This window comes from Cydia strobilella, chromosome 11 (assembly GCF_947568885.1).
Source record: "Cydia strobilella chromosome 11, ilCydStro3.1, whole genome shotgun sequence".
NCBI lineage: Eukaryota > Metazoa > Arthropoda > Insecta > Lepidoptera > Tortricidae > Cydia > Cydia strobilella.
In genome coordinates this window covers 8,148,160-8,161,209 of record NC_086051.1, presented here as the reverse complement: position 1 = coordinate 8,161,209, position 13,050 = coordinate 8,148,160, and the positions used below count along the sequence as shown (strand labels likewise).

The following is a 13,050-nucleotide window of genomic DNA, read 5'->3' as shown; positions in this document are numbered from 1 at the left end:
TTTTCGTGTGATTAATGCTTGGTTCGTTTTTAGCAGCGGTATTTAGTTCAAATGCCTAAACCACTCCATCCACGACATATTTTACAATTGTACATGTAGATACTTGTACCAAAATTCATTCGTCTACGTTGTACCCGAATTTATTGACTACTACACTTATACACTCACTCACCTATCGGCATGTTCGGCAGCCCGTTGTAACAAAGGAGGCACGGCCGAAGGCACCGGTTCCGCGCTGTCCGGAAGATACTCCCGTGAGACTCGCGTTGCCTCCTCCCATAGTTCTGAACGTGCATAAATTAACACATTTATACCACCATTTGCCTTGAATCATGCTAACAGTACAAGCTTTGCTTAGTTTGGGACTTGATCATTATGAGGTTGCCCCCAATTAATATAAGTACTGTCCGCGCGCCAATTCCGTGGATTCGGAGGTCGAGGAGGTGGGAGGGTGTGCGCCGCGCCCGTACGTACAAAATGACACTACTCTGTCATGACGCCCAACATTCCTAACATTCCTCATACACCAATGAAATCTTACAAAAAAATCTGCTAAAAAAACAATGTGTGATGTAGTTCTGTATTTCTTGCATGCTGTTTGGAGTCCTTGGAAGAATGTGAGACTATATATTGCAAGCAAAAAAAAGTAGTGCTCCCTGCGTAATTTGCAAAAAACCGCAAAAATTTCGGACTTTTTTTTAGTTTTAGCAGTTTTATTATAAAACAATGGGTTTTTGGTCAAAACTTGCTGCGTAATGTTGTAAGAACATTAAATTTTGAACAATTTAAGCCCATTTACAGCGCCGTATGTCTAATAGTTCTTGAGATATGAGGCTTTAAAAAAGGGAATTTTTTTCTTTTTAACGTAATTTTTCGTTTTGCCTATATTTTAAGACAAATATCGGCGCAACCGCTCATGCTATGATATGTTGCAATAAATAAAGTTGTAGGAAATTTAATTACCTTTCATTTAAGAGCACGAAAGGGTCAGTAAGTCCTACAGTTCTCTTGTTATCATAAAAAAATGAAATTGCTATAATGGGGAAGGCAACTTAACAGCCATTGGAAATGAATTTGTAATTTATTGTGTGTAAATAAGGTACACCACTGAAGAAGTTATAATATGCCGGTAACTACATGCCAATAGGACAAACGTATGCCTAGAGTGGGCAATGGAGGCTGATTCTGATTTATCAATTTGTTATAGTTTTGATCTTGTCGTGATCTTGTATTGACTCACAGTACACTCAAGAGCACCAATAAGCGCGAGCTAGATATCTAATGACACGACTTCTAGTAATTCCAGTGCGGTTCGCCAGCACCTCACCAATCAGCGTGAACTATCGTCAAGATCGTATCAAAACAAGATCAACTTGTTAAATTAGAATAAGCATCGTGGACTACGATCAATGGCTACGACCAAAAAGTGGGGCCGAAAAACAAGCAAAACTACCGATTATATCTTGATTTCGTTACTGAATGAATGAAGTGCTTAGGAGTGGAGTGCATTTTAAAAATGGTTGATCTCTAACAGCGCTCTGCTGCTATCGGGGAAGGCCGGTAATAGCTAATCGTAGATTGCGCTCTCGACGATTGGTACTGCTTTTGTAGGGATTTTGACAATGCCTTAAACAATACATCAGTTGCCTTCCCCATTATAGCAATTTCATTTTTTTATGATAACAAGAGAACTGTAGGACTTACTGACCCTTTCATGCACTTAAATGAAAGGTAATTAAATTTCCTACAACTTTATTTATTGCAACATATCATAGCATGAGCGGTTGCGCCGATATTTGTCTTAAAATATAGGCAAAACGAAAAATTACGTTAAAAAGAAAAAAATACCCTTTTTTTAAAGCCTCATATCTCAAGAACTATTAGACATACGGCGCTGTAAATGGGCTTAAATTGTTCAAAATTTAATGTACTTTCAACATTACGCAGCAAGTTTTGACCAAAAACCCATAGTTTTATAATAACACTGCAAAAACTAAAAAAGTCCGAAATTTTTGCGGTTTTTTGCAAATAACGTAGGGAGCACAATTTTTTTTTGTTTGCAAAATATAGTCTCACATTCCTCCAAGGTCTCCAAACAACATACAAAAAATACAGAACTACATCACGCATTGTTTTTTATTGTAGGATTTCACCGATGTATCAGCCGTGCACGGAATTCGCGCGCGGACAGTACCTATAGATATCTTCGTGTGGAAGGGCTAAAACAAAAGATTTGAAAAGGAAATGTGTCGAGGTCTACGTAGGTTTAGTATACTTTATATTTTTTAATTGTCTTTGATTCTTAGTAATTTTTATAATACTTTTATTTTGCTGTAGATAGCTGGAAGCCGGTTGTTTTGGTTTTGTGCCTCCCTTAGCTATCCCTAAATTCAATAACAAGCGAATGCCAATAAGAGGAGACTCACCAAGATCTTTGTAATGTTGAACAACTTCCCTGGGTCTGTTGGCCCGTATCATGAGAGTCTCGAACTGTGCCAGGTCACCACGCTCGGCCGCTGCTCTCGCTCCTTCGACCAGGACTTCTTCGACCTAATACCAGATAAGAAAAGGTTTAAGGGAAATATTTCACATATGATGATATACTTAATTATTTAGCACGGACTGTGTATATTTGTTTTCAAAAACTCTCTTTACGACAAATAAAACTAAACTTATATTGACCGGGATATAGACCGTGATTACCTTTTGTATTATTTATGAGCTCCCGATATTTCGACACTCGATATATCGCATGTAACTGCGTCGAAATATCGGGAGCTCATAAATAATACAAAAGGTAATCACGGTCTATATCCCGGTCATTATAAGTCTAGTGAAACTAACCGTGAATCATTCAAAACTCTAAATAAAACTAAATATAATGTTGAAAACCGGTGACGCGTGAGGTTATACGGAATTAATGTACTTATATGTAGAGAAAAGGTAAACCAGGAAAAAAGGTAGATGGACTGTGTGAGAGAAAAAGGTGGATGGATGATATGAAAAGAAAGCAGGTGAAATGATGAGATGACGAACGATGCTGCGCCGACCTCAAGTGAAAGGGAAAGCGAATGGTGAAAATCGGTATTCTAATACTGTTTTATTTCTTCTTTATGGCTTACCCGCGAGTGCTACGTCACTTCGTCCCACTTCGTCCCTTGACTTTATAACTGCAAACCAACCAAATGTGTAGCATGTTGCTCCGCTAGAACCAGCGGCCGCTGGTGATGACCGCGCGTGAGCCACATGCGAACTGCATTGTCAGCTGCCCCGACACGCAGAAAAGCATCGGCATCCTCAGGCCGCTGCTCCGCGAGTGCCACCACCCCGTGACTTCATAACTGCAAACTAACCAAATGCGTAGCATGTTGCTCTGCTAGAACCAGCGCCCGCTGGTGATGGCCGCGCGTGAGCCACATGCGAACAGCGTCGTCAGCTGCTCCGGCGCGCAGGAAAGCCGCTTCAGCTTCTTCGGGTCGCTCCTCCGCGAGCGCTGCCGCTTCATGCCGAGCTACTTCGCGTCGCGTCACTCCTCCGCCTAGCTCGCTTAGCTCCATCGCGATATCCCATCTGAAAATTGCATGTTGTGGGTATCTGAGTAGTAATCGTTATTTAAACCACAAACAACTAGGTGGCCCCTAAAAACATATTCAAAAGCGCGCAAACATAGAAAGGACCACAAAAGTACATAAGCAATTGTGGTAGTGGTAGCACCAAACCTCTGTGCCTGCAGCGCCCAAAGCCGCCAGTCCCCTGGCAGCCAACAGTCAAAAGCCAGCTGACCCGCCTAATGGGGCTGCCCATTGCAACGCCACTTACTGTTACTCTAGTCGAAGCGGGTCTTTGAGCACACAGTAAGAGCCACAAAAGTAAATAAGTAAACCAGACCTCTGTGCCTGCAGCGCCCATCTCGCTCCCAGAGCCGCCAGTCCCCTGGCCGCCAACAGTCTAGCGCCAGCCGACCCGCCCAGCGCGGCTGCCCATTGCAACGCCACTTGCTGCTGCACTCCACTGGGCGCGTGTGCGCGAGCTACACGCTCCGCTCCCTCCCACTGACCGGATGAGCGATACATTTGAATTGCGCTCTTCCAGTCTCCTAAAAGTTGGGAATCAATTGCCTGTTTTATAAGTACATTTCTGCTGATTATACATCGATGTTTTCTATGGGATAAATATTTTGCCCATTACAGTTTTTAATTTAAGTATATATAGTAGTGTGACTACTTAAAAAAAAAGAACAAATCAAAATATTCAATAAAATAATTTGATTTGTTCCCAAACTTGTTTATTTTGCCCATTTTTTGTGATTTAAGGTTAGAGGATACAGACTAAGATGCAATTTATAATTAATTTTTTTTATTAAAAACAATTTTGGATAGTTATAGAGGTGTATGCTTATTAGCAGTGGCAGCGGCAATACTAGGCATTATACCTACAGTTATGTTATACAGATTCATACAAGTGATAAACAATATGAAGGATCCCTGTATAATACCTACCAGCCTGTATGTAATAATTCTCAGCGGCCCGCAAATCGCCAGAAGCGTGCAGCGCCTGAGCGACATGGCGCCGAGTCGCTTCCAGTAAAGAACTGCGATGAGCCGCTACTAAGCGCAGCATAGATTCGTATTGGGAGGCTTCCTAAAACATCACAAATATCCCTAGAAAATACTTCCTTGAATATTAGCGATAATAAGTTATTACAGACTCTAGGTCGAATCTTGAGTAGTGGTGGTGGTCGAGTTTTCCTCGGACTGTAAACACTTTCAGAAAATAGCCACCAGCATTAATTTTGACACATTAAACGCAAATAAATAAAACCTTACGTAAATAAAACACTACTAATAAAACCTGTCGACCGCGTGGCGGCTATGAACAATAAATAATCCATCAAGCGAATTATTACTAACTACCCTTGTACCTAATGTTACATATACGAGACTGTTTGTTGCTTAATAAATAAAATAAAAATAAAATAAAAGGTTTTTAGGAAGTTTGAGTTAAGCTCCCCAAACACTTAACAAAGCCTTTTCTCGCCAGTCGTTTTTACAAATACAGCTTGGTTCTTCTACGCCAATTTTTTGGTTAAACAGGGCAGAGTAACCGGGAAAGTGCCAGCGCATAAGGAGAGGTAGCCTATTAACAAAAAAACCGGCCAAGTGCGAGTCGGACTCGCGTTCCAAGGGTTTCGTACATTACACAATTTTTAACAATGTATTTTTTTATATGAAACGTGAGTGAAATGTCTTTTTGATTTCTCATGCTCTGAAAGAAGGTCATTGTTGTTTTAAAAGGTGTGCAGAAAATGATACGTCTCTGCACTAGAGCATTTTACGTTCCAAGTACGATTTTTTTTTACGATAAGCTATTGAAATTTGGGTTTAAATTAATTTGTTATAAAAATTCCATTCTGATATTTAACTCCCCATTCCATAAATAACGATAATTTTGCCTAAATTGTTAATTGAAAGTACCCTCAAGAAATACTATAAAAGTGTATACTGAGTAATGTTTTAAAAAAAACACATGCATTTTACTTTCCTCGTATTCGAATTGAAAAGTAGAGTGGTTAACTCGAGTGAAAGGCATCATTTCAGCCTCGGACTATTGGCGCTCTCACTGCGTTCGAGCGCCAAACAACCTCGGCAGGGATGAGTGCCTTTCATCCCTTGGTTAACAATCTACTATAATAAAACTAAGTAATTAAGCCCAACTCACGCTTGACTGCACATTTCTAATAGGTTTTGCTGTCATCTATAGGTAAATAGGTAAAGTATTTTGTATTTTTTTTTTTTCAAAATTTTAGACCCATTAATTTCGGAGATCAAAGGTAATTTTTTGGCTATTTTCTTAAATACCTTCTAATCTATTTATTTCAAAATAACATTAAAAAAAATCTATTTGAGATTCTCAAAATGAGTCCTTTTATGATATGTAACACGATATAGTCTGAAAAACTTATTTTTTTTATTTTCTTTTTCACCCCCCAAAAGTGGCCCCCATGTTAAAAATTCATTTGTTTACGTTACATGTCCGTCTTTGGGTCACAAACTAACATGTGTGTACCAAATTGTTTTGGGCTGTGACAGACGAACAGACAAACAGACAGACGCACGAGTGATCCTATAAGGGTTCCGTTTTTTTCCTATTTAGGTACGGAACCCTAAAAATCAAATGTATCCAAGATACCTTATACATAGATATAGCTTCATCCGGTTCACCAAGCCCGATATAAATTTGCTCCGCCTTCCTAAACTGCCCCTCGCTCCGTAACTGCTGAGCCAGCGGTATGTAAATGTCCCTGGTTTCGTCCTCCGATAACTGCGCTGCAGCCAGCTTCAGGCCGTCTGCGACACGGCCGGCCGAGTTGTATGCGCGGACGCATCTCTCAGCCATACCGCAGGAGGTTAGAAGGCGCTCGGCTGTCTCCCATTCCTAAACACCAATAACTTTGAAGTTTGATTCTAGAAGTACCTATAGTGAAGTGAGTAGTACACGTCCAATACTATATTAATAATATATTTTTTACAATATTTTTTGACTAGGTAAAAAGTTTTTGGTCTAACCTGAGTAGATATGAAGTGGTCAGCTATTTGTTCACACTGTTCTCGAATTAGGTCCTTGTCTTCTATGACCTGTGAAAAAAATACAGTATCTAAGCATTTAAAATCCTATACGTAGTACAGGAGGTTATAAAATGCTCGTTAATACTTTGCTGCATGTCCAAGAAGAAATGGAAAACCGTACAAAAACCCGAGCCCAGAAACCCCCCTGAAAATAGTAGGACCTATAAGTTTGGAGTTTTTTTGAACCTGTGTGTGACTGTCACAGGATACATATGTGGCGTTTCATGCCTAAAGCCTTCTCTGATGGAAAGCCACATATATTCCGATAACTATATAGACCATACCTGATACCATCTGATCCGATGGGGTTATGGGAAAACTGGGAACGAACGATGCCCGGGGTACAAATGAGAAATTCCATTTCATTTCCAATACAAAATTAATACACCTAGCGTGTTATTGGCAGTGAATGTGTGGACTTCGTGGAAAGATCCGGAACGTTCAGCGCAAACTAAAATCATAGACAACAATATCACGTACAACATTAATATATATAGAGCATACCTGTACAATTTGCAAAGCCTTCTTATAGTGGTGTGCCTTCAAAGCCGCCGCTAGGGCGCCTCTGGTGTCCCCGGCTTCTATAAGATGCGGCACAGCTGCGCCAGCTTGCCGGGAAGACACGAGCCACGCTCCCCAAGCGCCTTCTAATCGGGTCACTTCGCTTGGACAAGTCTAAATAGTTAAAATAAGATAATATATTAGTTATTGCAGCAGCGTCATTTAATTTTGTACATGGCTACAAAAATTTACAGTGAAAGGAATATCTACCAGAAATATACATAACTTAAGCGCAAAAAACCTAGGTTTTACTAGGCAAAAAAGTATGTAAGTACCTCTCGGGCTAATTGAACTGCCCTCGCGAAGTTATTGCCCTTCGCATAATACTCGACTGCAGTGAGACTGTCGCCGCGGCGTTCCGAAATGTCTCCCGCCATCTCCCACCATTCCTCCTGCAAGTAATACAGTTATGAAACTAGCTATACTATGATAGAATAGAAAATAGTCGAAAGCCAATTTGCTGACCTTTTCTCATTTTCATTCAATTTAGGTTGGTTTTAGCGAATTTTCTTTCAAGAAGGTTATCTGTACAGCTAAGACTTATTTAGGATATTTTTTTTTTATTCATTTATTCTTATAATACAGTTACACATATACTATAAATGCTCCAAACTGGAGTAACCAGTTTGTTGGCGCGCCGCGCTCAACTCTTACTTAATTAAATGTTTACATTTGTGACTTATTCTATTGTTAGTAGAAGAGAAGGAAAAGAAAGCATGCATTTATTTATGTTAGAATAATTTTACATTTTATGTAAGTATGTTGTTAATATATTTTAATACGCACATGTTAGGTTTGTACACTGATCTTATACATTTTTAGGTAAGTATGTTTCCAACATCTCGATTTTTAATTTTCTTTTAAACGCTGCTTTGGTAATATTTTCATTTACAGACAGAAATCGTATGTTGTTATAGATTCTAGGTTTCTAGGAGTTATATAATGTAGTGTTCTTTCCCGATAGTAATTACAACTTTGTGGTTCGAGATATTGTGGTCTTCTGTCCTTCTGACCTATTGTTTAGCTGTCTAAGTATTTTATGGTCGTTGCACCCATATTGGTCCACGGCCATAAGATACCTAAATTAAAACGCCGTCCGTGTAGGTAATTTTGTCTCTTTGGAAATGTATTATATAAAATCGCGAAGCGTCTGGTTGACGTAACTGGTGACCGAAGAGCTGGCGGCTTTCTCGCACAACGTATCAGCATTGCGATACAGCGGGGAAATGCCGCCAGCATCCTTGGTACAATGCCTCAAGGGCCTATTTTAGATTTAAGCTAGTTATTAATTTCGTTTACGTAGTACCACTGTATATATCTTGTATGTAAATAAATGTTTTTTTTTTAAATATTAAGTAACTTGATAATTACGTACAAAGTGTGTTAAAGTTTTTTCATTGCTATATTGAGTGAACTACAACTCCGTACTGTTCAGTTTTCCTTGAGTAATTACTGTATCTTTATTTCACTACTTCGTTGAGAGCATTACGCAGGTAAGTTGACCCTACCTGAATCAACTGAGCATGGACGGTCTCGACCAACTCGTTGTCTCTCAACAACGCCGGTTGTTGAAGAATCAGCCCAGCGGCCCTGCGAGCGCGCCCGCCTTTCAACCACAAACGGACTGCCCCTTGGACGTCGCCTGATGCAGCTAACTCGGCACCTGCTTCACCTAGCCTTCCTAATATGAGAGAAAGCCACGTTATGAGAGTTTAAAACAACATCTAGCGATCTTTACCAACGGACAGTTATAGCCTAAGGATTTCAATTTCCGGCGGTCCCGTGACCGTGGCTCCGTGGCTTTACATGCGGTTGTCTACACATCTACGCAAAGCAAGTACAATCCAGCGGGCAAGGTGTTCTAAACGTCTTGGTGCGGCTTCGTTTCATCAAAGATAGATATAACTCCGTAATAGATGGATACAGTCTAAGGAAAAAACGTGCCTCGAAAATCACGAAAATTTGATTCTCGATCAGATGGCGCCACTAGTTTTGGCCTACTCTCGTATCGAGTGCGTTGACTGTTTCGTTTGTTATTTAAAATTTTAACGCATACCAGTGAAAGAACATGGGTCAAAATCATATAAAAATAATTAATGCAAATAAAAAAATCATTTATCCATATTTAAATACATTTTAACGTATTTTTATAAATCTTAATTTTTAGTTTTAAAGTATGTCGATAGATGGCAGTGAATTTACAGTGGTTACAAAATTTACTATGACAGTACCGCTCTATCTTATTATATCCTCATTGGTTTCATCAAAGATAGATATAACTCCGTAATAGATGGATACAGTCTAAGGAAAAAACGTGCCTCGAAAATCACGAAAATTTGATTCTCGATCAGAGGGCGCCACTAGTTTTGGCCTACACTCGTATAGAGGGCGTTGACGGTTTCGTTTGTTATTTATAATTTTAACGCATATCAGTGAAAGAACATGGATCAAAATCATAAAAATAATTAATGCAAATAAAAAAAATCATTTATCCACATTTAAATACATTTTATCGTATTTTTATAAATATTTATTTTTAGTTTTAAAGTGTGTCGACAGATGGCAGTGAATTTACTGTGGTTACAAAATTTACTATGACAGTACCGCTCTAGTATAAGTTACTTTATGGTTTCATTAAGGTGCCATATGTTCAGAGAGAACAGTTTAGTAGTAGTAGTAGTAGTAATCACTTTATTGTACACAACACAGGTTTACAAAAATAAATTACAGTAATGGAAGTACAAAGGCGAACTTATCCCTATATCAGCTAACCTTCGAGTAGATGAGTTTAAAAAAAATCGGAGCCATTTGTTATATCAAAATACGGTTGCCAGAAATTTAATTAGCAATCTTGAGGATTTTGTCTATAGTTCGTTTATTTTAGCATTAGAAAAAAGGTAAACAATTTTGACGTGTCCTTTTATTGAAAAACGCTTTAAAAAAATTAGTTTATATTACTCATGAAAGCAAAAGAATGTAAAAGATCGTATATGATTTATAATTGTAACATATTTGCTGTGACTTATTTTTAACAAGTGTTTTTTAATAAAAAGACACGTCAGGATCGCTCGAGCACGCACATTACGCTTAGCGAGAGTGAGAAAAAAACACGAACCTACGGGCCTTAATAATATCAATTGCAATAAATGTTTCCTTACCGGTAGAAGTCAAATAATCCATGTACTGCTGCTTCAAGGTGGTCACCGCCAGTCGATCGGTCTTCTCTGCCAGAGCAATAGCTTCGGCCCACCTATTGAACTGCTTATACATGCTGATCGCCATCTCCGGCCGATTGGCTTTCTTGGCGTAGAATTCTTCCGCGGAAGCTAAATCTCCGGAAAATATTGCAAGTTTGGCTCGAACTACGGCACAGTGAAGACCTGTTACAGAAAATCCAGAAGATATTAACTCCCTTCTAATAATAACAAATGCAATCGCACGTGGAATATTACAATATTTACCAGCTGTTACATCGCCATCACCTTCTCTAGCCGCCAACTGAACAGTTGTCTCGAGATAGTACGCGCGAGCCTCATCGCCGATCTCCCGGTAGCATTTTGCTGCTAGCTAATAAACATAGGTATTTACTATTAACTTCGTGTCGATTGAACGTTGGTTTAACTAGGTATATGTGTTGAAAATAAAATCAGTCTACTTGCCAGCCAGTCACTGACGATGCTGGCTTTAGACCTCCCATGCACCAAGTGGTCTAACCTTGGAAAAACAGAGCCAACTACTAACCCGATTTGGTAAGAAACATCGGCTCATGTGTTCAAATCCCAGCTCGTATCTGGGCGTTTTCTAAAATAAGTAAATATTAAAAACCTGATTCTGACAGATCCTGATGTTTTTGGTTTCTTTCAAATCAGAATCACTGGCATAGTCAATATTCCACTACGTCACGAATGTCCAGATTTGAAGAATTAGGTATTCAATTTTTATTTTAGAAAACGCCCATTTACTCGTACGAATGATTAACGGAATGTTAATTTAAGTTTGTTAGTTTAATCTTATCTTACCTAGTCCTCTAAATACCTGAATATCTTCGTTTGCAAACGCTCTCTCTGCCAGCTGTCTCCACAGCGGAGCCAGGTCGGCGTTGTCCACGCCGTCCAAGTAGCGAGCGCACCCAGACAAATCGCCACTACGCAAGGCATTATCTACAAAATTGTGTGACCGTCATTCTTTGATTTTATGTCTGCGATCAGCCCTCAGCACTATCAATTTTATTTATGACACATCTAGTATAGTTTGACGGAGTTTAGACGCACGCATAAATAAACATGAAGGATGACCCATGTCTGGGACTTAAGAATAAAAAAAAACAGATATCTATGAAATTTTCACATACAGACAGAGCAAAACTAACAGTCATGTTCTCATGTTATTCCATTGAACATAATCACAAACGGTTTACAGAAGAGTTCCTTATTGATTGCAGAACCTAATGTACGTACTGAAAGCAAGTCGGTGCTCGTCCAGCTGAAGATACGGCACATGTCCGCCATCTAGCACCACCCTCCGAGCGTTAACTTCCACGGCCACGCCGCCACCACACTCCGCCATTTCCACGCAACCGGGGTCCCAGGCACTGTACCTAATATTTTTATTTTTATTAATAAAGTTATCTGAAAACTACTCAACCCTCTACAACAAACTCGGGCCTCTAACAATTTGAAAGGACAGTTCTTTTTGGAAGTTCATCCGAGGTTCGACTTAATTATAATAATCTGAAAAACCGAGTCGTCTTCAAGCAAAGACTCGAGTCTTAACCAACACTAATTAGGTGGGTATTACCAAATGAGAAGATGTGTCGGCGTCTGGGCAACAACGGCATCGCTTTCTTCGATCCACTGCACGAATCCTACTCCACTTGCTATGATTTCCTAAGCAGAAAAAAAAGTCAATAAAATATTCGTCAAAAATCTTTAATCAGATAAAAATTAAAATTAAATTCAAAGATTGCATATTATACGCTCTAACATCAACAATAGTTTCTAGAACCTTTTCGAGATTTGCTTACCTTGTCGCCAGACTGCAATCTCAACAAGATAAGTCTCCGGCGCGTGTCTCGCATGAGCAAAAGTTGTCCGCTTTCGTTGAGCTCCAGCCAATCAACACGTGCTTCGTGCCACCACTGGCCCAACTGAACTCCTGTTAATCACACGAATAATAAAAAGATTTATTTATATTACTTATTCATCTAAGCAGGCTTATATTTTCATGGTCACAATAATGGGGTGGTGAAGGCAACACACGACACCGGTATTGATACGGGTTTGGTGGCCGAGAAGAGATAAAAGTGATGTGATGTGATTGACGTCTACCTGTCATGTAAATAAATGCATGACACAGTTCCGCTCGCCTAACGTATGTGGGTTGACTCTGTCCTCACCGGTAGTCAGATCCACCACGGCAATTGTCTGTCTGTCCAGCAGATACGCCAGATGCTTCCTATCGCCTTGTTCCTTGTCATTCCCCTCATTGATTCGCACGCTAAGCACGTGCGGGTTAACGCGCTCAGTTCGCACCTGGATAGGAAAATGTATTAGTCGGTTGTGTTGATTACGTAAGCAGCTCATACATAGTTAAAGCCCGCTCGTTCATTCTATCATTGAAGTTGAGTGGAACGCACGTCGCTTATTATCGATCTCTGCTACGGTTTGAAATAACGAATCCGTAATCGAATTTTAACTTCGTCCCTACGCGTCCCTCACCAATTATAAAATCATTGTGGTGTTTAATTATGTTTTTAAGTGTACCCCGAATTGGGGTCCAAAGTCCAGAGTGACTTTTATTGGCTTTCTGCTTGCCGCCCGCTTGCCGTTCTGCTACTGGCGTGCTTCTGGCCCTTTCCCCGACT

General features: G+C 39.8%; 1 protein-coding gene across 1 annotated transcript in view; it reads right to left on the bottom strand.

Annotated features, from left to right (window-relative positions):
* The window catches only part of LOC134745472 (intraflagellar transport protein 172 homolog), a 33,838-nt gene that overhangs the window by 8,399 nt on the left and 12,389 nt on the right, over positions 1 to 13,050 (bottom strand). The window contains exons 10-26 of the mRNA XM_063679514.1: positions 12,583 to 12,718; positions 12,211 to 12,341; positions 11,985 to 12,073; positions 11,645 to 11,784; positions 11,223 to 11,347; positions 10,649 to 10,754; positions 10,346 to 10,567; positions 8,696 to 8,868; positions 7,463 to 7,579; positions 7,131 to 7,301; positions 6,567 to 6,635; positions 6,190 to 6,435; positions 4,500 to 4,641; positions 3,889 to 4,096; positions 3,354 to 3,570; positions 2,427 to 2,550; positions 173 to 284 (exon numbers count right to left, since the gene is read on the bottom strand). Coding sequence (XP_063535584.1) covers positions 173 to 284; positions 2,427 to 2,550; positions 3,354 to 3,570; positions 3,889 to 4,096; positions 4,500 to 4,641; positions 6,190 to 6,435; positions 6,567 to 6,635; positions 7,131 to 7,301; positions 7,463 to 7,579; positions 8,696 to 8,868; positions 10,346 to 10,567; positions 10,649 to 10,754; positions 11,223 to 11,347; positions 11,645 to 11,784; positions 11,985 to 12,073; positions 12,211 to 12,341; positions 12,583 to 12,718 — 2,528 coding nt within the window. The remainder of the gene's footprint in view (positions 1 to 172; positions 285 to 2,426; positions 2,551 to 3,353; positions 3,571 to 3,888; positions 4,097 to 4,499; positions 4,642 to 6,189; positions 6,436 to 6,566; positions 6,636 to 7,130; positions 7,302 to 7,462; positions 7,580 to 8,695; positions 8,869 to 10,345; positions 10,568 to 10,648; positions 10,755 to 11,222; positions 11,348 to 11,644; positions 11,785 to 11,984; positions 12,074 to 12,210; positions 12,342 to 12,582; positions 12,719 to 13,050) is intronic.